Consider the following 27,897-nt stretch of genomic DNA (forward strand, 5'->3'; position numbering starts at 1 on the left):
GGGGAGATATGATTGAGGTCTATAAAATCATGACTGGTGTAGAGAAAGTAGATAAGGAAGTGTTGTTTACTACTTCTCATAACACAAGAACTAGGGGTCACCAAATGAAATTAATAGGCAGCAGGTTTAAAACAAATAAAAGGAAGTATTTCTTCACACAACGCACAGTCAACCAGTGGAACTCCTTGCCAGAGGATGTTGTGATGTCCAAGATCATAACAGGATTCAAAAAAGAACTAGATAAATTATTGGAGGATACTCCATCAATAGCTATTAGCCAGGATGGGCAGGAATGGTGTCCTTAGCCTGTTTGCCAGAAGCTGGGAATGAGCAACAGGGGATGGGTCACTGTTCATTCCCTCTGGGGCCCTTGGCAGTGGCCGCTGTTGGAATACAGGATACTGGGCTAGATGGACCGTTCATCTGTCATAGGGCCGTTCTTATGTAATGCTGTTCTTCACAGGTAAAATACAAAGTAGAGGCCTTAGTGTTAAGAAAACTGGTATAACCATTCAGTGACTACATCTACCCCTAATCTAGGGCTCAGGCTCAGTGCTGAGAGAGAGATAAGTCCCTTAATCAAGTACCAGGCCGTCTCCTGGAAGATCAGAGGGGGAAACTGATAAAGCAGTCGTGATTCGCATCTGGAAGTTGTGCAGAGACTGACCACATTTGTTTGACAGCTGGAGAATGATATAGCTGTGACTAGGAAGGGAAAGGGATCCCTAGTGCAAGAAATCCAGGGGATTAAAAAGCATTTCTTCATAAAGCAATTAAATAAGATATGAACTTTACATCTCTATAATGCCCACATTTCATCCCAAAGGATCTAAAAGCACGGTAGAGGCTCTGGACCCCAGGGTAAGCCAGTGGAAAAGTTCCCAGTGTGGAAAATCTGCAAGGAACCTCATAAGGTATCCACAGTTCTCACTTGCTCAAGGACTGGTATCAAGCACTATGTCAAAAGTGGGTGGCCCTGGCCAAGGGGGCAAGGGTCATGTATTTTTCTCTCCTACTTCCCTGAAAGCAGAATCCTATACAGCAGATAAAGGGATCCCATGATGTTTCCCAACAGAATTAGGAGGTATTCTTGTGTGGAAACTCGCTCCAGTCCTGGGAAAGATGATTTCCTCTCTGCTGCCAACGTCCCTTTTCCCTTCTCGTTTACCCTCCCTTAGCACATATTTCTCCCCCCTACACATCCTCTGATGTCCTCAATAACTAACTAGTGAGAGTGTGCCGAGAACTGGTGGGTGTAGAGGGGATCACTTGATCTGAGTCCAGCAGGCCAGCCAAAATTCTGCCCAGTTTGTCCATGAGCTAGTTCCAGTGAACCCAGCTCTTTGTGCTAGGGAAAGAAGAAGGGATGGTCTCATGTTCACATTAGTACGTGCAACCCATGCTTACTGGTATCGGCATAGTTTCAAGTGATTAACTCTAGGGCACATTCCAAGGCCCTCATTCATTTTTTTACTTAGGCACGTCTCCCATGGTTTCAGAGACAAGTTTGTCCAAGTAAATACTGGGTAAAAACTGAGTGAGGACTCAGGGCTTGGCCCATTTGCTTCGTTGAGAGTTCTGCCTGAGTAAACTCCTGGGGGCCAGCTTATGGGTGGCCCTTACATGGATGATTACACAAGGAGCCTACCCTGTGTGTCGTGCAAGGGGCATTCGCAATTGCAGGAGAGTGCAGGGCCTGTCCCTCTGCTGTGTCCCAGCAGGTGTATGTTGCCCCACAGGAAGGGAAGCAATAGAGCTATGCCTGGGCCTGTTCTCCTCACCCTTTGCACTGGTTTGCAACATGGGCCGAGCACATTGGGGGCCGCAAGCTGAAGTATCCTAGAAGATGGGGCAGCCTATCCAGGCCCCCTGCCTGCTGGGGCAGGGAGACACCCTGCCAATTCCAGGGCAGTGGTTAAATGCCACTATTTGGCCCTGAGTAGGGTGACCAGAAGTCCTGATTTTATAAGGACAGTCCCTATTTTGGGGTCTTTTTCTTATATAGGCTCCTATTACACCACACCCTCTGTCCCGATTTTTCACACTTGCTGTCTGGTCACCATAGCCCTGAGTGAAGACCTCACGATTTGTCCCTCAATTAGTGTTCCTGATTTTTCGTTGTCTCTCCCCTCCCAGACACCTGTGATGGGAAGGTAAAACAACAGCTTTTAGATCTTACAATGAAACCCTAAGGTCCAAGATCTAATTTGTTCTCACTTCCCACCACCACCCATCTTCCAGTTAGAACGTGGACTGGAAAATATAATATACTCTCCTCCCAGCCACAAATTACCACTAACTCCCCACCACTTCCCTTTCTTAACAGGCCTCAGTGAGAAAAGGGGATATGCCATAGCCACCTATCACTCCCCCTAATCAACCGCCTACCTTCCCCATCCACACCAGGGAACTCCACTCTCCGATGCCACCGCCATTCAGAAGGCACTGTGCTCATTGACCAATCTGTCTGTCCTTGGAGTCTTTCTATGCTTTTCAAATGTGCATACACAGAATCAAGTCATCCTCCCCAAACACCCCAAACCCCAGAAATCAAATCTCCCAGCATTCCCTCCACTACTTCCCACAACCAAGACATGCAACTGAACCACAGAACACGAGAAAGGGGAAGACAACAGACAGCCTGCTGTGCAAAAAAACATGATTGACGACATTCTAGGAAGGAGAAAGGTACGACCCCGCTCCTTCTCCCATACATACACAGAGGATGTGCCACATGCTTTGGAGACAGGCCTACAGTAAAGTCAAGGGTAGCTGGGACGGGTTGTAATATCGAGACAGTGGGAGGAGTGATTCACAGATTACTTTCGTGGTTCTCCTCTGTCTCGGTGGTCACTGGGGGGAGCCCCCCGTTGTCATTCAGCCGCTTGGCCCTGTAAGTCTCATAGTGGATGTTGTGCGTCACTTCTTTTAGGTCTTGGAGGTGGGTCCTGCAGGAGGCAGAGGGAGACAGAAGGAGGATAAGAAAAATAATCAGCTGGGTCAACGTTATTCTTTCTGGGTCTATTTTATTTTCTAAGATAAATGGGATGGTTTCTCCAGTCTGGCTGGCCAATGAACAAGATATTCATTTTTTATGGAGGCCATAATACATTAGCCAGTTGAAATTGCATCAGTAAGCAAAATAAAATAGACACATAGGATATGTCACACTGGCTCAGATCATTGGCCTCATCAGTGCAATATGCTGTCTCCTGCTACACCAGATCAGATCAATCGATGGTCCATTGAGTCAGCTATTTTGCATTCTGTTGTATCAGTTAAGACAACTGGTTCATCAATCTTCCAGCACCAGTTAATACATGATGCGTCAAAGAAGATAAAACTTCCCCATGATGCATTTGGTCAGTAGTGCAGTGGAGCCCACAGTAGCTGAGCTGTCGTCACCAGCTCCCCTGGAAGAGTCCCCACAGCCACAAGTCCTTCCAACAAGTCACTGACGCCCAGAAAACGCCTGGGTTTTGACCACCTTTTATTGAAAGATTTGGGGAAAGTCCAACAATGACAGCTAGGTGGTACCAGCATTAGAAATTTGTTGTGAGGGACAAACAATGCAATATTGTGATGTCACCATGACATCACTGTGTCACAATCTGAGGTTTCATCACTCTCAGATGCCAAAACACCATGACAACAGGAAGCGTACAGGGGACTGGTTTTTAACTTTGATGTACATTTACATTGGGCTTCTTAAAAAAACCCTACCTTGTTACTCTATAGGGCATAGAGATTACCTTCAAACAGGGGTTGTCATAGCTATAAAGAGAAGGGTAACAACCTTCCTGTATACAATACTATAAAATCCCTCCTGGCCTGAGGCCAGGGGTGGCTCCAGGCACCAGTGCAGCAAGCCCGTGCCTGGGGCAACAAGTCGTGGGGGGCAGCGTGCCAGTCACCGTGAGGGTGGCAGTCAGGCGGCTTTTGACAGCATGCCTGTGGGAGGTCCACTGGTCCTCCAGTTTTGGCGGTAATTCGGTGGCGGGTATGCTGAAGTCATGGGACCAGCGGACCTCCTGCAGGCATGCCACCGAATCCACTTTATCAGCAGACCTCCAGCAGGCATGCTGCTGAAAGCTGCCTGACTGCTGTGCTTGGGGCAGCAAAATACATAGAGCCGCCCCTGCCAGAGACACCAAAATCCTTTTACCTGTAAAGGGTTAAGAAGCTCAGGTAACCTGGCTGACACTTGACCCAAAGGACCAATAAGAGGACAAGATACTTTCAAATCTTGGGGGGCAGGAGAGGAAGGCTTTTTTTTGTGCTCTTTGTTTTGATGGTGTTCGTTCTTGGGACTAAGAGGGACTGGACATCAATCCATGTTCTCCAAATCTTTCTGAACAAGTCTCTCATATTTCACACTTGTAAGTAACATCCAGGCAAAGTGTATTAGTTTATCTTTGTTTTCTCAACTTGTGAATTTTACCTTTGCTAGAGGGAGGTATCCCTATTTTGTTGTAACTTTGAACCTAAGGCTAGAGAGGGTTCCTCTGGGCTCTTTGAATCTGATTACCCTGTAAAGTTATTTTCCATCCTGATTTTACAGAGATGATTTTTACCTTTTCTTTTTAATAAAATCCTTCTTTTAAGAACCTGACTGATTTTTCCGTTGTCCAAAGACCCAGGGGTTTGGGTCTTTGATCATTTTGTAACCAATTGGTTAGGATATTGTTCTCAAACCTCCCCAGGAAAGGGGGTGTAAGGGCTTGGGGTGATATTTTGGGGGAAGAGGAACTCCAAGTGGTCCTTTCCCTGTTTCTTGGTAAATCACTTGGTGGTGGCAGCGTACCAGGTTTTAACGTAAGCTGATAGAAATAAGCTTAGGAGGCTTTCATGTGGGTCCCTACATCTGTGCCCCAGAGTTCAGATTAGGGAAGGAACCCTGACAGGGGTGCTGAAACAATTTGTATAGTGGGGATGCTGAGAGCCATTGAACCAAACTGTAAACTCTGGATATGATGGAAACCACTTCAAGCCAAGGGATGCGGCAGCACCCCTGGCACCTATAGTTCCAACGCCTTCAAACTATGGGACTTGCCCACAGAATTTCGGACAGATGTCAGTTCTCCTGAAAGGGCTTCAATCCATGTATGAACTTAGGGGAACTGGAGATTGGGGATATGGAGCTTTTTATGTTCTGGGGATTGGGGACTATATGGTCTGGGGATTGGGAATGGACTAAAAAGACTTTCCCTCTTTGTCACTGATTCCAACTCAGCCCTAAGTCAGGAGCAACTAAAAAGTGTTCCCGTCTATTGTGTATTTGCATAATGGGGCATGAGGGAGGGTCTCACTCCAGTTCCTTGTCACACAGGCCATCCACATCACCCAAACACCATCACAACTCGTCCCCTTGTTGGCATAGCAATCATAGACATTAAAGATCAGCGAGTTAATTAGTTAATTTAAGATTGTTCCCTACAGTAGTCAGCCCATATTGAATTGTCACAAGAAATATGACTTTCATCTGTTTGGAGACTGTTCCATTATCATGGCTTTTGTCACTAGGAAATTCTATCTGAAAGTCCGTTCAATAAGTACTGTAGCCCTTCTCATCAGGAATAAACAGTTGCATAACCACTGGCCTCACCTGATGACAAAGTCTCGAAGTAGGGCAAATTCACAGTGATTGAGGTTTTCCACTGTAAACAGAGAAAATTGAGAAATGAGGTGTTAAAAAAATCCTTCATTAGTACAGCGCATCGGATGGTTGTCAAGGCAGTGGGCAGACAGGCACAGATGTTATATTTCAAACAGGGCATATAGTGCTATATGTGCATAACATGCAGTCTATTGGGCTTATCAGTTCTTAAAACCACGAGGGAGGGTTCACTTGAAAAGTGAAGTGACCTCATGGGCCACAACGTGGCACCTTTTATACTCTAGAGTGGCAGCAATACCCTGCCAGTTGGTGATACCACAGTGGTAGCTCCAATTCCCCTCAGCAGAGGTGTTTGAAAATATCTTTATTTTATTTTGATTAAAAAATATGTTTAACTATATGTGCGAGGGGTACCTCTGCCGCATACCTGGAGCTTTGCATGCCTAAGCCCAGGTAGATACATCCATCTCAGAAGGATGGACCTGTTTACCTTCAATGACACCCCAGGGAGTTTTCCTGCCCAGGATTCTTTTGCCATTTACTTGGTATTCCTTGTCGCTGCCCACCACTGCAAACGGCATGCTTTCCTGCTGGAGATAGACAGGTAGACAGGCCTAGTCAAGCTGTTCCTCTGCGCACTAGACAACAATGAGATATGGGCCGTAATACCATTCCTCTCTCTCCACCCTTCCCCGTTACCCTCTTCCCTCCAGCGTACGGTCTTCTGCAGGACAAGAGGCACTCACTGCCAATGACCATCCAATGACTGGCCACTGCAGACTATGACAATATCCCTAGCATTTCAACGGTTGTTTACAGCTGTTGCCAGAGCTGAGCCTGCAGAGGTTCCCAGGGATTCCATGGGTTCTGCAGATGGGTGCAGTATTGTTCTGGGTGAGTCTTCAAATGTGGCAGGCATTTTTGAATCTTAGGAGTGATTAATATGGAGCTCTCTAAAATCATTTATTAATACTGTATGCTGGCCTGACCTTGACCTGGCGTTTGCTGCACTCATATTTTGGTGTAAGTATTTCTCCCCAGGGGTCTCTTTGGGGTGGTTCCCAGAAGGAAAGAGGAAATGGCTCAAGATGGTCACCTATCAGTCCTAAAGGGACAATGCCAGAACTGTTTGCTGTGACAACTCTAACTCAGTCTCCTGCCAGGGTATGAAACTTTCTCAACTGGGGGGCAAAAGCCACCAACACTTGACCAAGCCTCCTGCAAGACAAAGAGCTCGGGAGTGTGTGCGTGTGGGGGGGGGGGGGTGTTAACAAGAACACTGTCTTGGAGCTGCAAGGGAGTGCACAAGATTGAAAAGACTCAGACACAGGAACCCATGGGGGTGTCTGAAGAAGCTAGGCCTACCTAGGTTTTGGGCCTACCAGTATGGGATGGTAGGACTCTAGGTAGGACAGACTTGCAGATAGGCTGTTTGTTATTTTAAAATCCTACTTTTTTTCTCTAACGCCCCATTCCATTAACTATATGTTGTTTTAAAGAGGCTGCAGGTCACTGTATCACTGGGTGATAAGAGGTTGCTATACATGGAGCACTGTGCCCACGTCCCAGGCTCAGAATGGAAGAATCACATGATTCCAACTCCAAGATAGGCCTTTTGCCCGTACCTATCACCTGAGGAGATGCACTCAGGGAGTTTGTCTCCACTGCAGAGTTAACTTGGCCTTTTACTCAGGTATTGCCCCTAACTCTCCTCCCTTCCACACACAAAACTCTGTCACCCAAGTTGAGTGGTGCTTTCAACCTCAGCTAGCTGTCCATTCCTGGGGTATAGCCCCCGACCTTACTTGCGGGCCCCATTAGGACCTTTGCCTGTTATTGAAGTCCCTTTTGAGAGGATAGCCATGGACATAGTGGGCCCACTGGAAAGATCGGCACGGGGCCACCGAAACGTACTAGTCATCCTTGACTACGCCACGCGATATCCAAAGAAACCCCACATCCAAGGCAATAGCAAAAGAACTACTACAGGTTTTTGCCAGAGTGGTCATCCCTAAGGAGATCCTGACAGACCAAGGAACCCTTTTCATGTGAAAATTAATGAAGGACTTGTGCGCCCTACTCCACATCCAGGCCATACGGACCTCAGTCTACCATCCACAAACAGATGGACTGGTCAAGCGGTTTAATCGTACCCTTAAAAGTATGATCCGGAAGGTGGTAGCAGGATGGAAAAGACTGTGAAACCCTTTTACCGTATCTAATGTTTGCTATACAGGAAGTCCCCCAGGCATCCACTGTTTTCCACTTGAAGCAGGGGTTTTTTATCATATGACTGACTGCGGGTTCTCTAATTGGCGTCAGGTGCTCTAGTCAATCTATAGCAAACTTTCTTCCCCTCACAGAGGATAAGTCTCCCTTCTAACCCTCTCCTGCTGCCCTCTGGCCATGCTGTATCACAAATATGTATAGGCATGGAAGAATTAGATTTTTATTGGTAAAAGTAGGTAAACATCAATTTAAGGGACACATAAACTGATGAAAACTATTTCCTCTGATAATAATTGAAATTTACAGATAGACAAAGTAAAAAAAATGCTGCTTGAGAATTTACTAGGGTTTGATTTAAGGATATTTACTTTTCATATATTTGACGTGATATTGACAATTTGTGTTTGAACAGTTATAAATCTTTAACTTTTTGCATCTCAACATCTACTGTCATTAAATAATTATTGTCCTATCTTCCGTATCATCTGACCAGCACCTCAATTTCACCCACTGTGAAAATTTTAATTGAAAAAAATGCTTAAAAATAAACTCTGATATTATCCATCAAAATTATGAAAAAATAAAAAATCTACTTCTGCAAAGCCCAAATATATACATAGAGAAATCCGCAAAACCACTGATTTTTGACATCTACACAAAACTCAAAAATTGCTAAAAATAACCCCCCTGCAAGTGAAATTCATAAACCCCCAAAAAGAAAAGCCCTACATGTCTTCTGCAGATGTCCCCAGCTTCCTAGAGGTTGGTCTGCAGATATTCCCAGCATTTCTACAGGAGATGACTGCAATGATGATTGACATGAAGGGAAAATATGATCAAATTTTTACTTGGGAGACTCCCACAAATAAGAGTTTGAGGGGTCAAGCTGAGAACAAGCTGGGCTTAAATAGCAACAGCTCACATGGGAAGTGAAACGCAGCCCAAACCCAGCGTCCAGCAAGATGAAGTGAAACAAACAGTCCTCTTCAATTCAGCAATCACAGCACTGTATGGTGATAATGAACGGAGACAATGCAAATTAAATTAGAAAGGATAAAAGAACCCATCCTCCCTACTGGATATAAACAGTAATAATAATCCTTTGCATTATAGCATCTTTCATCCAAGGATCTCAAAGCACTTTGAGAACTAGAGTGATTTGTCTCCATTCTGCACTCAGTGAAATCTAGCCACTCCTCAGTACTCTCTCATGATATGGTATGTCCTACCCTGATTTTGTCATTCTCTGTTTTATCCTCCAGGTCCTCATCAAACTCTTTCTGGGGGTAAAACTCGATCCCATTCACCTCCAATTCTTTGCGCACCTAGGTAGGGAAACATTGGAAAGTAAAAATCAGTGCAAGTATTGAATTATGGCTGAGAGCAGGGTGCAGTGGTGTTACATTCCTTCTGCACCATTCTCAAAGGGAAGGCGCCTGCAGGGAATACTCCTGAAGGAGTGTGTGATACAGTTGTGACACACAGCAGTGCTGGCAAGAGATTGGATTTTATTCACTGGCCCCATGGGTCAGGGTTATGAAGGATTATTAACCCAGTCGCAACAGGAATCAGCAGAAACACATTTGGGCAGGTCACAGCACAGATGTGAAACCCTTGCCATCACTGTGACAGATGCCTTTGAGATACTTCAGCATAGAAACAGCTGTTCTGCCACAATAGATGCATCCCATCAGTTAGTTTTTGCCCAGGGTGAGTAGATTTCAGTTCACCAGAAGATCCACTCATTTTTAATTCTCCATTGTGGTACCCCTAGCAGACCATTCAGCATTATTCTTTGTGGTCTTAGTTGACCATTTCCTTAGGCTCATTTGGGCTAGGAAGGTACATTCTCCTATCGATTAGTCTGAGTTCAGAGGTAGAGTTCACTAGCACAGATACATGCTAATATCGGCTCTGACCCGCTGTGGGCACATGTTTTGGGAAGGTTCATTTAAAGGACAAGTGTGTTCTTGGATAAGGTCATATTGTCAGGAATGTACAGCAACTTTGGAAAGAGCTGAATTGCTGTGATATCCTACCAGCTGGAAAGGTCGCCTTCCCCATATTAGTCTGAACAATTTAGGCAATCTTCTGTCATATGAGCACACCCAGATCATCGCGCACACCTCACATTGACACAGAACCAGGTCCTGTTTTAAGGTTCCACGATAGCTGGACTCTGTCAGTGGAGGAGAATCCAATATTGTATCCCATGGCAGCAGCTGAGTGCTGTTCCGAACCATGAGGGGAAACACCAGGATATCTGAGTGGTCAAGGCAATATAATCCCAGTCTGAAGGATACAACCACCTTTCCCACCTTCCTGCCAGGACAGGTGAGGCTGGGAAAGACTCGTTCCACACAGGCGTGGTGGTACTCACCCTTTGTTTGAACTCAGTCTTCTCTTCCAGGGTCATGGTGTCTGCCTTAGCGATAACAGGGATGATGTTTACTACTTTGCTGAGATGTTTCATGAACTCTAGGTCCAGGGGTCGCAAGCTGCAGCCCGGGAAAAAGGAATACGTGAGAGTCATTTTACCACATCACCCTTAAAGCTGGCTCCACTTTTCCCTCTCCCAGAGTCCAGGAGAGCTCTCCTGCATATCCCCCAAGAAATGCTCCCATTAGATCTCTTCTCCTCCTTCCTCCTCACTCAATGCCTAGAAAAAAATACCTATGGGGAGAGCTGGCTTGTCTATCTCATTCTAATGCTTTTCTGTACAGCCTTCCCAGTGTCCAGACCAGTAGGGAAAAGTTAAACAACAGTGAGATTCCTACGCATGACCCATGGGAGAGATGAAAGAGGCAGAGTGGGATGTATGTAGGAGTGATGCGTAGGGTAGGATACCGGGAGAGACTCGTAGAGGACATTAAGAGGGAATAGTGAGATACATATGACTGGGCCATAGGGGGAGCTAAAGTAGAGGTGCAGTAAGATATAGATGAGATAGGATATATATATAAGTGATGAGTGGGAGAGATGAAGCAGTCAGCAGCGCGATACATACGAGTGACCCGTGGGGGAGATGAAGTAGAGGCAGCAGTGGACTCTCGTGTCTGGGATTCGTTTCTTCCTTGCAATATTCACTTCCTCTTTCAGGAATTTTTCATATTGCTCATTGATGTATTTCTCAATGGGCTCCCAGCTGTAAAGGTCAGAGAGAGAGAGAGAGAGGCACCTTTCTTCCTCATGCTTCATACATACAGTGCCTCTGGCACTTACAGGAACTAAGAGGGTTTACAGGGTGGGAGGGTATCATCCATTAGCCTGATCATATCCTGCCAGGGTTATTGATCAGCAGAGGTGCTCAAGCTGAAGACTCAGTAGCATATGTAGAAAGTGGCTGCTGGCAGGGCATTCTCTGTGAGGGCCCCCCGTGACTTTGGAATTTGCCTTACTCTGATCCAAAATAGGCAGAATCTGCTGAATTTGGGCAGGGGGGAGGGGAGCAGGGGATTGCAAGCCGGGTGGGGGACACTGTTGGACTGGTAGGGGGACTTGAGAAGATTGCGTTGACTGGTTTGCTGGTAGTGGATTATACTGACTGCACTGCTGCATCAAAATTACACTTGAGGTGTGAATTTTAAGTTTTTAAATTATGCCTAGGGCCCTAGAGCATAGTGATAGGCACTCTTTTATAGCATGTGTATGCTTAAGTAAAATAAATGAAATAATAATGATAAGGATTTAACATTTCCTGAGCTTCTTTCATCTAGTAGGATCCCAAACACTTTATAAGCTGTGTATATAAGAATCATGTCACCTGCCACTGAAGTGCAGCCACCTCTGGAGCGGAATGTGTTGGCAGTTTAACAATTCACAGCAACATTTCACAGCAGTATGTGGGCCTGATCCAAAGCCCATTGAAGGCAATAGGAATATTTCCACTGATGTCAATGGGCTTTGGATCAGGCCTCAAGTGAGGAAGAGAAGAATAATATCACACCCCTTTGGAATCCCCGAATACTATTATCCAGATTGGAGTTTGGCAGGATGCTACTCTAACACCTTTATTCTTCTCAGATTTACTATGAGATCTGTAACCAATCCATCTTTTATGAAAGAAAACAGCTGGAGTCACAGAGCACCCCCAGTCCCATGCTGGGGACTGGTTCAGAACTGAATCAGAAGGAACACCAACATCCCATTCTGCTGCGCTGACTCAGCCTGGAGCTGAACACATACCGACCTGTTTACTGTGTTCCAAGGGCAGGGTCCATCTCAGAGCGTGGACCATGCTGGGTGATGACTCTTCTGTATCCCCAGCCCTATGTGTAGGTCAACCACCGAAAAGGCAAACAGAGAGTCGGGGAAGATAGATGGGGAAGTCAGACACTCACCAATTCTCATTGTTGATCTGGTCACCAAACCCTGGGGTGTCAATTACCGTCAGTTTCATCTTGACACCGCCTTCTTCAATGACTGGGGAAGAAAGCAGAAAAGACCTTATGATCTCCTTCGAGATTGGCTTCTCTGTGTAGGCTTCCATGACACACTTTGGGGGAACAATGACGTTCTGCCCTTTCCACCACCACAGAAGCAAGGGAGAGACAGTAGTGCCTCTTTCAGAGCAGGGACTTTGAACCTAGATCTCCCACTTCCCAGATGAGTGCCCTAACCACTAGGCTACTGGCTAGTCAGGAGTGAGTCAGGGTCTCTCTCTCCCTCTCTCAAAAATTTGGAAAGGTCTCGGTTTCATCTCAAATGTGGAGCTAAATCATGAATTCTGGTTTTCCATCCAGCCCTAGTAAAAGGTCCTTGACAGGACTGTTCTAAGACACTAGCACTCCCTACGCTCTTTCAGCCAGTACTGATGGTCCTCAGGATACTTTTCCTGGTTCTTACCATGCCCAATGGCTTTGATCTCCACTGTCTTAGGGATCTTCTCCTCACGGTTCCAGCCTGAAGACTTGCGGCTAACTTGGGATTTGAAGAGAGTGTTCACCAGTGTTGATTTCCCCAGCCCACTTTGACCTGATAAACATAAAGGGGCAGAATGTAGCATTTACCACAGCTGTGCCCTGACAATACGCTGAAGAACTTAAACCAGGGAAGTTGCCAGGTTGGGTGTGCGGGATCTTCTTGCCCTTCATAAGGACCTTAAGGGAAAGTCACAAGGACAGGGACTAGGGATCTACTGGAACTAGGCATGGCCTGATATTAAAGCATCTGTCCTTCACCCATACTCCCAATGATCCCCTGTACCCTTATAACCTCTTGTACTTGTGGCTGTGAGAGTGAAGTCAAAGCCCAGCAAAGTTTCTCTCTATGCCCTCCAAAGGCTCCGTAAGCCTTGATGACCCCTCCTACCTACAACCATGATGTTGAAGTCAAAGCCAGTCTTCATGGTCTTCTTGCGCATCTGCTCAATGATGGTGTCGATCCCAATGTAGCCCAGCAGGTTAGAGTTAATGCCAACAGGTTTCATTGGCACTGCTGGTTTTTGCCGGGGCTCCGGCACCAACTCAGACATAGCTGCCTCAATCTTGTTGTCTGCTGACCCTGCCCAGGAGAAAGCGGGGAGAACTGTCATTCAGGTGGCACCGCTAGTATCTCCCTCTGCCTTTCTCTGGTGCTGGGTCTCGGATGTGTGTTTCACTGGCTGCTTGCTGGGCATGAATTAGGTTACAGATCTGAGCTTTACGGCCCCCACTGGACAGTTAACTTTCTGGGGCTCTGGCTCCATGTTATACACCATTGCATCCTGGGAGTTTCAAGGGATGGGACCCCTAGAGCATGGCATGTGCAGGGGGGACAGGAGGGAAAATGTCTGTCTCATTGCCTCTGTGGCTCCAGGGCTGTGGAATGCTCTCCCCTTTGACCTAGAAATGTCCCCGGAATCAGCCCCGTCAACATCAGGTTGAAAACTGGCTCTCAGCAACGTACATTCGCTCTGTCTACGTTTCCTGCTGCTAGATGGTCTTGCGGGTTTAACCATATGGTTTTTAATATGTAGGGCTACATTTTCAAGTGTTCCCTAATTGTGGGTACTCGACAATGAAGGCACCCAAAATCCAGGAGCACTTTTGAAAAGGCGGCCCTACCTAAATATAACACCCTATTTCTGCTATCATAGCCCTCCTTACCTGTCACTTTCTCGTTCTTTTAAGGAGAGACTGAGTGTGCAGGCTAATTATCAGAGCAGGAGCGTGGGAAGCCAGAGATCCAGCTTCTATTTCTTACTCATCTATAGACTCACCGCATGTCTCTGGGCAAGTCACTTAACCTCTCTGTGCCTGTTAAGTGACTTGCCCAGAGTAACTATATGGGGTTACTCTCTTTGTAGCTAATGTAGGCAGAGCTCACTGCACCCCAGTGGCTCCTTGTATCCATCCATCCCCCCCACAGATTCCCTGTGCCACCCTCCAATCCCCTTCTATTTCAGGGACTCTTCCTACCAGCCACGTTCAGTTTTTTGAATGTGTCTGGTAGGAAGAGTCCCTACACTGAACATGTACAAAGCAATTGTTATCGCCATCACAACATATAGCAGTGAGACATGGCAACTTACCAAGAAAGCTATGCAAAAGCTGGATATGTTTCATCACTAATGTCTGAGAGGAATACTGGGAATAACATATAGAGATAGGAAGATGAATGAAGAAGTCAGAAAAGTGACTGGACAAGGCACCCTCTCACAAATAATCTATAAAAGAAGACATCAGTGGCTCGGACATGTGCTGAGAATGGAAAAAGAACGCTTACCAAATACCGCCCTTGAATGGAAGCCAGGAAACGCAAGAAGAAAGAGAGGAAGACCGCGAATAACATGGAAATGAACAGTTCTGAACAACATCAAGCACCTCAACATGAAACAGGAACATTTAGAAAGAAGGGCAATTGACAGGCAAGGATGGCAAACGTGGGCAGCCTAAAGTGCAGCAAAGCACGGGATGGACTAAGGTCGAAGGTCCCTCCCAGCCATGTCTACACTAGAGAGCTTACAGTGGCGCAGCCGTACCAATGCAGCTGTGCCGCTGTAAGGTCTCTCAAGTAGCCGCTCTATGCCAGTGGGAGAGAGCTCTCCCAGTGACATAATTAATCCACCTCCAGCAAGCGGTGGTAGCTATGTTGGTGGGAGAAGCTCTTCTGCTGACATAGTGCTGTCCACACAGGGGCTTATGTGGATGTAACTTACGTCACTCGGGGATGTTTTTTTCACACCCCTAAACACCATAGTTATCCCGATATACACAGCAGTGTAGACATTCTTCTTCTTCTTTCTTTCTCTTTCAGGGTGTCAGCATTTTTACACAGTATTGGGGTGATGGGCAGAGCTGAGAGGAGGGGTATTGTTATGCTGGAAGGGGTTAATGGCTGCCATCAGCTAACACAGAAGTGGCTGAAGATGTAGCTCTGCTAACCAGATGCCAGGGGCTCTGTGCCTTCTCCATTGCTTTTGGTTTTTCTGATTTTCAACAAAGTTAATCAGGCTTCTGGCCATGGATGCCTTGGACACGCCTTGTTGTATATGGTATTGTAGCCGGGTTGGTCCCAGGATATTAGAGAGCCAAAGTGAGAAGTTGGTCCAATAACAGATATTATCTCACCCACCTTCTCTCTCTAGAACCTTCCTGACACTAGGAAAGTGATCGGATGCAGTATTCAATATGGTCATGTTATAGACAGACAGACAGAGAAGTTCAGTGTAGAGCCTCGCAAGCTCAGCCAAAAATGGGGCTAATAGTACCTATCTCACAGGAACATCATGAGGCCTCATTAGCGTTTGTTAAGCACTTTGAGGACCTCAGATGAAAGGGACAAGGAAAGTGCAAGGTGTTGTCATTATTTCATCACTTCCCTCTCTCTCAGCCCACACATCCAGGCAGGATCCCACAAATTTCTAAGATCTGAACTCTTCTCTCTGTCCACCCAGCTAAAATTCTTGTCCAGGCCTTCATCATCGCCTCTTTGGGTTACCGTAACCTCCTTCTCCCTGGCCAGCCTGACACCCACTTGTACCTTTCCAGCCCATACCAAAACACAGCCACTCGGATTATCTGACCTTAGCACACTGGTGCAAGTAGGGCGGTCCGGTTCGGTCCGCTGTACCAGTAAGCTACTTATAGCCTGTATGGCGTACTGGAAAGACATAGTATCAGAGGGGTAGCCGTGTTAGTCTGAATCTGTAAAAGCAGCAGAGAATCCTGTGGCACCTTATAGACTAACAGATGTTTTGGATCACATGAGCTTTGTGGGTGAATACCACTTCGCAGATGAATGTAGTGAAATTCCAGGGCAGTAATATATGCTCAAGCAAGCTAGAGATACGAGTGTTCAATCAGGGAGGATGAGGCCCTGTTAGCAGTTGAGGTGTGAAAACCAAGGCGGAAAACTGTTCTGTAGGGCAGCCATCACAGTCTTTGTTCAACCTGAGCTGATGGTGAAAATTGCAGATGAATTGAAGCTCAGCAGTTCTTTGAAGTCGGTCCGGTTTTTTTGCTGCAGGATGGCCACCTTAAGGTCTGCTATAGTGTTGGCCAGGGAGGTTGAAGTGCTCTCCTACAGGTTTTTGTATATTGCCATTCCTAATATCTGATTTGTGTCCATTTATCCTTTTCCGTATTCACCCACGAAAGCTCATGATCCAAAATGTCTGTTAGTCTATACGGTGCCACAGGATTCTCTGCTGCTGGAAAGAAATAGGAGAAGCAGAATGTGGGGCCACCAGCAACTCCTCCAGCATGCTGTACCCTCCCCAGCCCTTTCACGCAGCTGTGTGCCTGTGTCTCCTGTCCGGGTCTGTACAGCAGCCCCACTGGAGGGCAGGGTTGGGGGTGGTACAGCTGTGCCGGAGGAGCTGCCGGTGTGGGGCCGCTGTCTGCTCCTTTTGCCACTACAGTTCCATAGAGCCCTGTGGTTGAGAAGTCTCCGGCAAAGGGGGAGGAGGACAGAGCATCCTCTTCTCCCCCTGCCAGGTAGCATGGGATGGATCATGGGGAGGGGAGGGGGAGAGCACAGGGCCCAGACTGGGAGTGGGGCAGAGTCACATGAGGAGGTCACGTGCCTCCCCATTTTAGCTGGTGCAGCATACTGGTACGAAATTAATTCTACTTTCACCACTGCCTCAGCACCACCACCTCTTGGAATGTCTGCCCCCTCACATACATCTGTGTGCTTCCTTCCATACCACCCTCTCCACAAGGCATGAACGCCCTCTTCTCAGCTGGTCCACAAGGCCACTATCTTCTCATTTCTAGTACTCTTGAAGACCCGCTACTTCTGCAGTGCTTATAAAGAAAGAAGCTAGCTGACTCAATCTCTCTCTCCCCCATCTTCCATGTAAAAGAGATAGACAATAGTGAAATCCTTACTGGGTTTCATGGAGTCTCTGGCTCTTTTTCTTTATTGGGTTAGAGAAAGCTCTGCTTGGGATAGTAAATCATCTGCTTCTCTAAATTACTGATTTATCTCATTAATGAATTGCTCACATGCATGGAGGGAAGGAGTCTGACTGGCAGGTGGGATTGCTGGGATGGAGGAGTGTATGCACACTGGAACTCGCGCTGGGAATCAGTATGGGGGAAATGCATAAGGGTTGAATTTGGAAGGGAAGCGGAAGAATTTAGTATGTTTATTTTAAAAAACAACAACAGTCATGATCCTTGTAAGCTGTTGTCCTATCACCACTCCACTCACTTCGCTTGTATGTTTTTAGATTGCCAGCTTTCCAGGGCAGGGGCAGTGTCTTCCTTTGTCTGGCCTTTGCAAAGCATTCAGCACATTGTGGGCACTCCTCCAATCTAAATAATAAATGACAGATTATCCCTTTAAATCAATCCCTCACACCTCTTGTTTCCTCTGCTCTCCACTGCCCCAGCCACACCTGAGGAAGCAGGCAATCCAAAGTGGCAAGTGAGCAGTTTTGTGGCATGACTACCATTTGGCATGTTGCAGCCACTGCTTCTGGAGGAGGAGACATCTGGGGCCCACACACCATGCCATGGGCCAGAGGCACCAATGACCAACATCATGGGCTGCAGCAAAAATAAGTGTACAGGGTCAGAAGGAGTGATGGATAGGAAGAATTTCAAGGAGTGTTTCAAGACAGAGATGGTCTGAGAGGAAGAGCTGGTCTGGGTGACTGAGAAACTGCTTAACATTTCCTCATTCAAAGCACTGTACAAACATTAAGGGATTCTCCACACAGAGAAATTTACTGGCATAACTATACCAGTATAAATTTATAAATAAATTGTCATGGTTATTTTTAGTCAAAGTCATGGACAGGTCATACGCAATAAACAAAAATTCACAGAAGCCATGACCTGTCTGTGACTTTTGTTGCTGCGGCTCCATGGTTCCCCCCATCACTGTGGTGGCTGGGAGCTGTGGGGTCCCCCCTTTGCCCTTGGTGGCTGGGAACTGCAAGGTGACCATATTTCCCAAAGAGAAAATGGGACACTCCAGCCGCTTGCCTGAGGCGCCCCCCTTCCCCCCCCCAAGTGAATCTGTCACCCATCGCTGGAACCTGAGGAAGGTCCCTTCAGGAGTCTGTCACCAGTTGCTGGAACTTTGCAGGGGGTTCCCTGTTGCTTGTCACTGCTGTCGCTGGAACCCTGCCAGGGGCGGGCTGGCTGTCAGCTCCAGAGTCCTGCAGTCCCTGGGGCTGAAGCAGAAAATGTCACTGGAGGTCTCTGGAAGTCAGGGATTCCATGACTTCCATGACATAAACAGAGCCTTTAGTTATAACTATGGCTACATAATTATACCACCACAACCACGCTGATAAATTTCCCTGTGCAGACAAGCCCTAAGGCCAAAAGTTCAAAAGTGGCAGTGATGTAGGGGGCGTGTGTCAATGTTTGAGTGTCCTACCTGAGACTCTTTAAAGAAGAGTAATTTCCAAAGGGTGGGCATGCACGGACTAGAGAGCAAGTGTGAAAAATCAGGGCAGGGGTGGGGGGTAATAAGTGCTTTTATAAGACAAAGCCCTGAATATCGGGCCTGTCCCTATAAAATCAGGACATCTGGTCACCCTACGCACGGAAGACAATGCTCCTTCTAAGAAATAGAAATTGTACCTATGCCATGCGTATGCTTATAGCATCATAGAAATGTGGTGCTGGAAGGGACCTCAAGAAGTCTTCAATTCCAGCCCCCTGCACTGTGGTAGGACTAACTGAACCTAGACCATCCCTGACAGGTCTTTATCCAGCCTGTTTTTAAAAACCTCCAATGATGGTGCTACCACAACCTCTCTTGGAAGCCGTTGGAAAGATTTTCCTGAGATCTAACCTAAATCTCCCTTGCTGCAGATGAAGTCCATTACTTCTTGTCCTCCCTTCAGTGAACATGGATCACTGTCCTCTTTATAACAGCCCAAAATATATCTGAAGACTGTTAACACGTCTCCCCATAGTCTTCTTTCCTCAAGACTAAACATGCCCTTTTTAAAAAACTTTTCATCCCAGGTCAAGTTTTTTAAAACTTTTATCATTTTTGTTGCTCTCCACTGGACTCTCTTCAATTTGTCCACATCTTTCCAAAAGTGTGGTGCCCAGAACTGAACATATTACTCCAGCTGAGGCCTCACCAGTGCCAAGAAGATTGGCCAATTACCTCCTGTGTCTTTCATATAACACTCTATTTAATAAACCCCATAATATTAGCCTTTTTCACAGCTGCATCACATTACTGACTCATATTCAATTTGAGATCCACTATAACTCCCAAATCCAGTACTACCACCCAGCCAGTTATTCCTCAGTTTGTAGTTGTGCACTTAATTTTCCCCTCCTTAGCGATGTACTTTGCACTCATCTTTATTGAATTTCATCTTGTTGAATTAAGACCAATTCTCCAATTTGTCAAGTTCATTTTGAAATCTAATCCTGTCCTCCAAAGAGCTTGAAATCCCTTCCAATTTGGGGTCATCTACAAGCATGTTCTCCATCCATGATCAAAATCATTAATGAAAATATTGACCCAAACCTAAGACTGACCCCCATGTGTCCCCACTACATCTTTGGGGTAACCAAACACCCCTCGGAAAGCCCCCTGAGCTCCCAATCAAAGCTAGTTGGAAAATTTCCATCAAAACCATTTTCTGACACAAAAGCTGCTTTTGTCAAAAATCAAAATATATATAAAAAAATGTGTAGATTCCAATGAAAATTCTTGCAGAAAAAATATTTTGAAGTGAAAATATTTTCATTCTGGAAAAATGTTGTTTTGTAACTTGTAATTTTTGGTTCTGCATTTTGACATTTTGTTTCTTTTTTTTTCCATTTGCATTTTATTTTTATGGTTACATTATTTCATGACATGCCGGTGGAACAGTGCATAATATAATAATTTGCACTATTGCTGACAAAGTCAGACCTGGCAGCTGTGAGAGTGGTCCTATTGGGTTCCACAGCCTTAGGGGAGGATCCACAAGGTCTAGGAACTCAAATAATTACAGGGGGAAACCAAAAATGTAACAGGGGCAGGTGTGAAGGTCAAAGGGTCAAAGAAAGGGAACCTGAAGGGGACATCGAGCAGAGAAGCCTGGACAGTGCTCACTGCTCCTCGAAGGTGTCAAGGGAGCCAGCGGACGCTGCCCAGAGGAACTCTGCCCGGATATATGAACGGAGAGAGGACCAGAAATAGATCCCACAGTCACAAAGAAACCCATCAGCCAACCTCCTCTCCCTGGTATTGTAGATGGCTGCTTTGGCTATTGCCAGAAGGAGGTTGACAAGGAGGTCCTGCAACTTTATGGGGTCACGGATAGAGTGTGTGTATATGAAAAGGTGAGGGGAAAAGTGCAGCCAGAAATGTAAAAGGATGTTCAGAAGGAGCCAGAACAGGAGCTGCAACCTGGCACATTCCAGGTATACGTGCACCAGGGTCTCCCTCATGCCACAAAAGGGGCAGGCGTCAGGGACAGGGGTGAACTGTTTGAAGTACATGCCCATGCTCACAGCTCTGTGGAGGAGCAACCAAGTGATATCCCTGGCAGGCCTTAGGACTAGAGTGGAATATAGTCTGGCCCACTGGGGTTCCTCACTCTTAACAGGTTGCAATAGGTCCCGCCACTTCGTATCAGGGCGGGACACGAGGCTGAGGAAATGAAGGATGTGAAGCATGAGCATGTACAGATGTTTCCTTGGCATGGTCCAGAAGTGAACTGGCTGCAAATCGTGCAGCCGGGTCATGGTGTATGGGTGGGACAGCCAGGGGGACTCATGGGGCAGGGACCTGATGGAAAGGTCCAGCGGGCCCAGGGTACAGGGTGGACGAGGAGTACCCTCCCACTGGACCCGGTCAAGGTAAACCCGAGCAGTGGGCAGTAAGGCTGCCCTCACCTCCTGAAGTACACGCCGGGGGCTATGAAGGATGGAGAGCCCCATGCGCTGAGTGAGCATCAGGGAATCCACCCAGTCTCCCTGGTCGTAGTCCAGGAGGTCTCCAACTCTGGTAACTTCTGCCAGAACCAGTCTCTGGAACTCCACCACCTGCACACGAAGTTAGGGATTGTGTAGCAGGAGCTCTGCAAGGAGATCTACCCCCTTGGTAGCTGCCACGGACCTGGTCATCAAAACCAGCTTCCAGGTCCGGAGAAGGTTCTGGTAGAAGATCGGCAGCTCAGAGAGATCTCCTGGAAGATCTCTTGGATGGAAATAAAGGAGCTGCCAGTCATAGTAGAGCCCTTGGAAGTGGCACAGAAAGACATATGCCAATGTGCTCCAAGCCGGAGTACCTGTACCATAGAGGAGTCTCTGCAGGGTCTAGAAGCGGAAGACATGGACCTGAGTGCTCAGGAATGTCAGGCCCTGTCCTCCCTCCTCCAGGGGGAGATGGGGAACCCCTGCAGAGACCCAGTGCAGTCCTGGCCAAAAGAACTCTAGAACCAGCTTCTGAGAAGAAAATCAAAGTTGCTGAGAAGAAAATCAAAGCTTTTGAAATGTGCTCTTGAAGACTCTTGCATATCTCCTGGACAGAAAAAAAAGATGAATGGAATCCCAGGGCTGGGACCAGGGTGTTGAGCCGATGCCTATTCATGATGGACAGGACTAGCTGATTGAGCACCAGTACCCTCCCTCGCAGGGATTGGAACTGGAGTAGCCCTGCCCACCTCCGCAGCCACTCACACACCCTGCCATCCAACCCTGCTGTAAGAGTGGTGGAAAGCAGATATATCCGTCTTAGAATGGTGAAGTTCTTAGGAACTGAAAAAAGGTTACCTCAGGTTAGAGACACTTGAGTCCAGTTAGGGGCCACTTGTACCTTTTAACATCCCCTTTCCAGTGAAATGGGAAGAGAAAGAAACAAGTGGCAGCAGGGAGAAAAGGCGGACAACTGTTCCCCTCTCTAGAAGTAAACTCAATGTTTCCCCTACATTTTGGGAAGTGCTGGCCACCAGAGGCCTTCACAACAAAGCAGTGCTCAGGTGGAGGCAAGAAATGTATTTCTTTTGTATTGTGGGTTTTTTTTACGTGAACTACTCAGGCCAGCCCTGAGGCCCACCTTGTAAATACTGTGAATAAACCAAAGTTAAGAATTAAAAACCTGCAGAGCAGGATTGATCTACTCCAGCTCCCTCATCCCATCCCCCTGCCAGAGGGAGAAACACTGAGGCTGACAAGGTGAAAGAGGTGTCTGGATATACGTGTCATGGTATGACATCATACTATAGTTTAAATATTTTATTTTTATTTTATTTTTAAACTCATTAACGGCAGCTGCTACTTAGTACTGATTAGAACCTCTGCTCTTCTCGAGCAAAGTGACTCCTCTTTGTGTTGAAATGAAACAGTGCAACACTTTGAAAGTTTCAGCTATGATGTCAGATTATAACATGCCTGTACGAATGCATATTACTACCGACATGGCATGATTGAACGCATAAATAATAAAGCTATAACAATGAAAAAAACTTTAAATAAAATAAAAATAAAAAGGAAATTTGGAAACAAAATTCAAAAATTCAAATTTCCCAGAACTGACATTTTTCAGATTTTCTGTCTTGTGGGAAATTTCAAAAATATTTGGTTTTGATTCCAGATCAGAAGAAAAGACATTTCAAAATGTCAACTTTTCCTGCAAACAAGAAATTCCAACTTTTGACCAGCTCTACGCCTAGTTCCAACCTGGGAGCCTAGTGAGGGCCCTGATTGGCTAGTATTGCTGATGTCATTGTGCTGTCACAGCAGGCCATGGGCACCTCATAAGAGGATTACAGAAATGTCTTGAGTGAACCTTGGAGCTGGGAGGGCAGGGAGGGAGACAAGGACATTCCAAGCCAGGGATAATAGCTGTGGCCAGAGAGCCAAGCATCATATTGCAGTGAGGTTTTGATAACCCCAGGCTGAACCTGAGCACCCAATGTAGTTTAGGCACCCAGTGCCGAGAGCAGATTTTCAAGGAACTGGCACTGCCCACACTCTGCTTTGAAAACACCCCTTTTGTCTGAGGTCCCAAGTCTTCTCCAGAGCACCCATAGGAGCCCTTTGAAAAGTCCCTCACATGACTTGCCAAGTGAGTCAGTGGAAAGGCAGGATCAGGACTCGTGGATTCCTGATGCTTAGTCCTGTGCTCCAGCCCACACAGCCTCCTACAGCTTTCATGGGGAAGAGAAACCCAAACATTTGGTGGATCTGAGATCCATTTAGCCTTCATCCAGTCCTTGCCTGCAGGGGAAAGGGCTGTCGGGAAGAAATCACTTTTCCCTGCTTTTCTAAACTGAGGAGGTGCATTATAAGTTATTTGCCCCTTCCTCTGGAGCATCCAACATTAGTCCGGTGTGCAGGGTGGACAGGAGGCTGGATAGACCACTGGTCTGATGCAGCCTAGCAATTCTCATCTCCTTATACAAAAGAGAGGCTGCAGTAGCCCCAAGGTTGAGGCAATAGCTGGTGAGCTGAGATTTTCTCAGCTGGAAGTCACTCTTCTGCACATCACAACTACTTTGTGATTTTTATGCTGACAAAGCATCCCTTAAGGCTGCTGTTGTCTTTTTCCAGCTTTCTCAAAGCTGTTGCCAGCCAGAAAAGTCCAGATATCAGATGAAACATTCAGAGCTCAATCAGCCTGCTCTCCTACTCCTTTTGCTTAACCTGCTAATCCTTCTCCTTGATATCCCAAGTCATGGGCATCCCTGCAGCTCTGCCAAGGCCCTTCAGTCCTCACCAAGATGCTCCCCAATAACATGTTGCTGTCTCTGAGCCCACAAAGTGCTGCCACTGCACCTTGTTCCTGAGCTGCAGCAGGGGACTAGACATCCCTGCTAACTGGGATTGTCCTAATGTGAATAGGAAAGTGGTCTTAGTTCACTGTGGATTAAGCTACAGAGGAGCAAGGCCACTTTCCTTCCGAATGAGAGCATCCACACAGGAACTAAATGCACTTGAACTAATGTGCTTTAACTTCACACCTTATGTTAGTTCACCTTAGCTTTCCTGACTGTCCCTGTGTAGACAAGCCCTGAGACACAAGCTGGATCCAGCCTGGCTTTCAAGAGTTCCTTGGCTTCCCAACAAAACGGAAGTTGGGTCTGTTCTTTTCTGGAACTCAAGGGGGAGGAAGCCTCTTTCATTCAATTGGCAGTGAAGTATAGGCTTAGATGAGACCAAATGTACACGCTGACGCTCTGTTTTACATCCTTTTTTCTAATGCTTTGTTCTGTGAAAGTAGAATGAATTAGATTGTAAAAGTAGAATGGATTAAAGAAATGCTGTATGTTCCTTTAAGCAGGAGTGAGGAATGTTGAAATAAAGTTGTCCGGAAGAGAAACATTAAGGTATGGAACAGTGGGTGCACTTAAGCTAATGGTGGGACATTAGCAGGAGACTGGTAAGAGTTAATAAGGAAATGAGATATGTGTGTCTAGCCTCAGGTACACTTATCAGTTCTGTTCCCTTTGTTATCTTGTTACATTCCCGCCCTTTTTATCTGTATAAATAAAGTAGTTAAGCCTTGCGTGGCACTCACACCGTATCTGAGTGTATTAGCAGAGCGCTTTGGTGTGACACATTGTGAGGCCTGACTCTGACTCTGACAGTTCCATGTGCTAATAAACAGAGAGAGGCAAGGTGGGGGAGACTCTGTTGGTGAGAGACGCCTAATAAACATAGTTGTTATCATAGGCGCCGACTCCGTGGGTGCTCCGGGGCTGGAGCACCCACAGAAAAAAAATAGTGGGTGCTCAGCTCCCACTGGCAGCTCCCCGTGGCCCCACCCTGTCCCCCTGCTCCAGCTTACCTCTCCTTCCTCCGCAAGCGTGCTGCCGCATCCTGCTCCCCACCCCCTAGTGCTTGACCTGAGAAACAGCTGATTTGCAGGGCAGGGAGTAGGGGGGAGTGGGAACGCAGTGCGCTGGGGGAAGAGGTGGGGCCGGGGTGGGGATTTGGGGAAGGGATCTAATAGGGGGAGAGAGGGGGCAGAGTTAGGGCAGAGACTTTGCGGATGGGGTTGGAATGGGGGCAGGGCCAGGGGCAGGGATGGGGTGGAGTCAAAGCAGGGCCAGGGGCGGGGAAAAGGGTGGAGGCAGGCACGGGCACCCAAGGGCACCGGAGAAAGCTGGCACCTATGGTTGTTATAAGAAGGCTGTTTGTCACTATAGCAATGATTCCCCAAGGGAAGAGATGCAGGTGTCCAGTCAGACCTGTATAGTGACGGGGTGTTGTACCCAGATCCTGGTCCAAGAGTGGGAGAATTGCAAGATGCCCCTCAAGAATAAATAAGGGCACAAGGCTGAACGCTGAGGGGGTGCACTCAAAGTGACCGGAAAGGGAACTGAGGTGCAGCTAGCCCTGTGACCGTGACACTTAAAACACAGTAAGCTCTATGGCTGAACAGCACTATGTAAGTGCTAATAATGAATAATAGTGACTGCTACTATTCAGCTTCATTAATATTATATTTACAGCAGCCACCCAAAGCTGGATGTGGCCCCACAAACTCATTACACATAGGCTGCTGAATGGAGATCAGATGATAAGGACTTTCAGTCATCACTGCCCCGGGGGAAGATTAGAACCAGTAACCTAGATATGAAAGGCTCCTTATCCCCCTCACCCCTTCCTGTTCTTTGTCTGAATGGCAAAAGGAGTGAGGGGTGGAAACATTCAACCACAAAGAATCCAGCCTCTAGGAACAAACTGCTATTTCCTATTCAGGCACTACAGCTATAGCTTTTCTGTGTATCTCCTGCCACTCAATAAGGGCCTGATCCTGACACTGAAGCCAAGGGCAAAGCTCCCAATAGTCCAGATGCCCATTTACACTACAGCTCCCTTGCACTGCCCTGGCAACACAACTACACCTACATACACTTTAAGGCTCCTTTTACACTGCCAGGGTGGAACAAAGGGGTCTCAGTGTGCACATCAGAATCTGGCCTGCCACGCATCAGTGTTTGCCCCTGGAAAAACAAGTGGCTATTGTTTAAGCCAAATCTCCATGTGGTTTGCAGACATTAACAGTCCTTAATTCAGACCTAGAGAAATGTCATAGTTAATCATTTTTTCTCACTTGTCTAAGCTTTAGAAGAGATGCCTTTCATCTTTATCTAGGTCCCAGGGTTCCCAGGGGGCCATTTATTCCACAATACAAACAATTTATAGTGCAGGACAAGCCAATCTAAATCATTAGACTAGGAGGCCACAAATCAGTTTATTCCCCCCATCCCCCTACTAAGAAGAAGGGTATCTTGAGTGGGACAGAGACTTATCCCAGCTCTTTGTGACTGCTACATTCTCCCCAAAGGCAGCCTTCCTTAACATGCCTCTAAGAACCACCTGGTGTACTGGGGCTAGACTATAGCCCATCTCTCTCCAATCTGCAGTGAAATCTAGCACGCTGAAGCCTCACTGAAAATACAGAAACTAGAAAGGAGGAAGAACTATTAAGTCATTTCCCCCCCCTCCACCTCAGCTGCAGCAAGAGGGTTCTCGATTCTCTAGGTTGAAATGGCTCCAGTGATGGGGCTCCCTTAGAAAGCTGTCCCATGCTCTGACAGGTCTGACCTGAAGAAAAGCTCTGTGTAAGCGCCAACGTTTGTCTCTCTCACCAACTGAAGTTGGTTCAGTACAAGATATTACCTCACCCACCTTGTGTCTCTAAGATCTCACCATTGGGGCATTCCTCTGGATCATGTCCTACTGCTGGGTCAGTCCTCAGGAGGAAGCTATGCTCTCCCATGTCTGTCCCTCAGCCCCACATCAGCACAAACCTCTCGTCCCCATGCTGCCAATCTCCCCAGAGCCCCCAAGCTCTTGGCTGCACTCTGTCTCCCACCCTCATGTCCCAAAGGGTTTGTTGCACAGTTGTGCCACGAGGCAGCCTGGAGAGTGCTCTGCCTTGGGGCCCAGGAATATGAGTTTCCAATCCCATGTCAGCCTAAGGGCCCTCATCCATGTCTGGGTTTCCTTGCCTGCTCACTGAGTCCCATTTGGATGCTTGGGGATTAGAACAGGACATTCCTATTGCCCAGCGCGCAACCATCTGCAGTCGACACTGGCCAAGCCAGCTACAAAGCAGCTTGCGGTTTCTCCCACCCCTGGGCCAGCCTCTGGGGTTATTTCCCTCCTTCAGAGCAGCCTTGGTGACTGCTATTCACCATTACCAGCCCAACCGCCCTGCTTTCTCCTGGACACCAGAATTTTGCCATCGAGAGGAAAAAGGCATAAAGAAAACACTCTCTCTTCTCTCTGCAGCACTGGCAAGTCACCATTCTGTGTGTGTGCGTGTGTGGGAAGCGATATGCCGGCAACATCAGGGGATCCCTCCAGCATCCCTGAGCCCTGACAAAACCATGCCAGTGTGCAAGCATCAGAATGGACCACCTACCTTTGAACATGAATCTTTCTTTGTCTGTAAATATGCTCCCGAGCGGTGGCTTCCCCTACCACACGCACTTTTCTCTCCTGACACCGGTGCAGTGTGGCTGGCTCAGAGGTTCTGCTTTTCTTTCTCACTTTCTCCTTCTCTCTCTTTTTTTCTCTCCTCCACTAGATGTTTCAGATAAGCAGGGATGCTGCTGCTGCTGCCGCTGCCATGGTCATATCATGTGACCTGAATATTAAACATCCCTGCAAAATCTCTCCCACTCTCTCCCTCTCTCC

At 47.0% G+C, this 27,897-nt stretch overlaps 1 protein-coding gene across 2 annotated transcripts; it reads right to left on the reverse strand.

Moving 5' to 3' along the window:
* SEPTIN3 (septin 3) lies at positions 1-27,867 on the reverse strand. Of its 2 annotated transcripts, none has more exons than XM_032787081.2 (10): positions 27,623-27,867; positions 13,157-13,348; positions 12,692-12,820; positions 12,187-12,268; positions 10,854-10,991; positions 10,227-10,344; positions 9,076-9,171; positions 6,108-6,204; positions 5,606-5,657; positions 1-2,948 (listed from the first exon to the last, which is right to left on the reverse strand). In XM_032787081.2, the coding sequence occupies exons 1-10, from the start codon at positions 27,630-27,632 to the stop codon at positions 2,813-2,815; spliced, it is 1,050 nt and encodes a 349-aa protein (XP_032642972.1). In that variant the 5' UTR covers positions 27,633-27,867; the 3' UTR covers positions 1-2,812. The 2 variants fall into 2 exon arrangements, with proteins under 2 accessions (XP_032642972.1, XP_032642968.1); XM_032787077.2 differs by having other exon boundaries at positions 6,108-6,207; positions 27,623-27,866.
* Positions 27,868-27,897: the final 30 nt, after the last annotated feature.

Source organism: Chelonoidis abingdonii, chromosome 1, assembly GCF_003597395.2.
Source record: "Chelonoidis abingdonii isolate Lonesome George chromosome 1, CheloAbing_2.0, whole genome shotgun sequence".
NCBI classification, from domain to species: Eukaryota; Metazoa; Chordata; order Testudines; family Testudinidae; genus Chelonoidis; species Chelonoidis abingdonii.

Excerpts from the sequence above, each read along its gene's own strand:
- SEPTIN3 (XM_032787077.2), bottom strand. Across the intron at positions 10,992-12,186 it reads CAGATCAACAATGAGAATTG|CTGGGAGCCCATTGAGAAAT; the intron begins GTGAGTGTCTGA and ends TGACCTTTACAG. Across the intron at positions 6,208-9,075 it reads CAGAGAATGACAAAATCAGG|CAGGAAAGCATGCCGTTTGC; the intron begins GTAGGACATACC and ends GTCTATCTCCAG.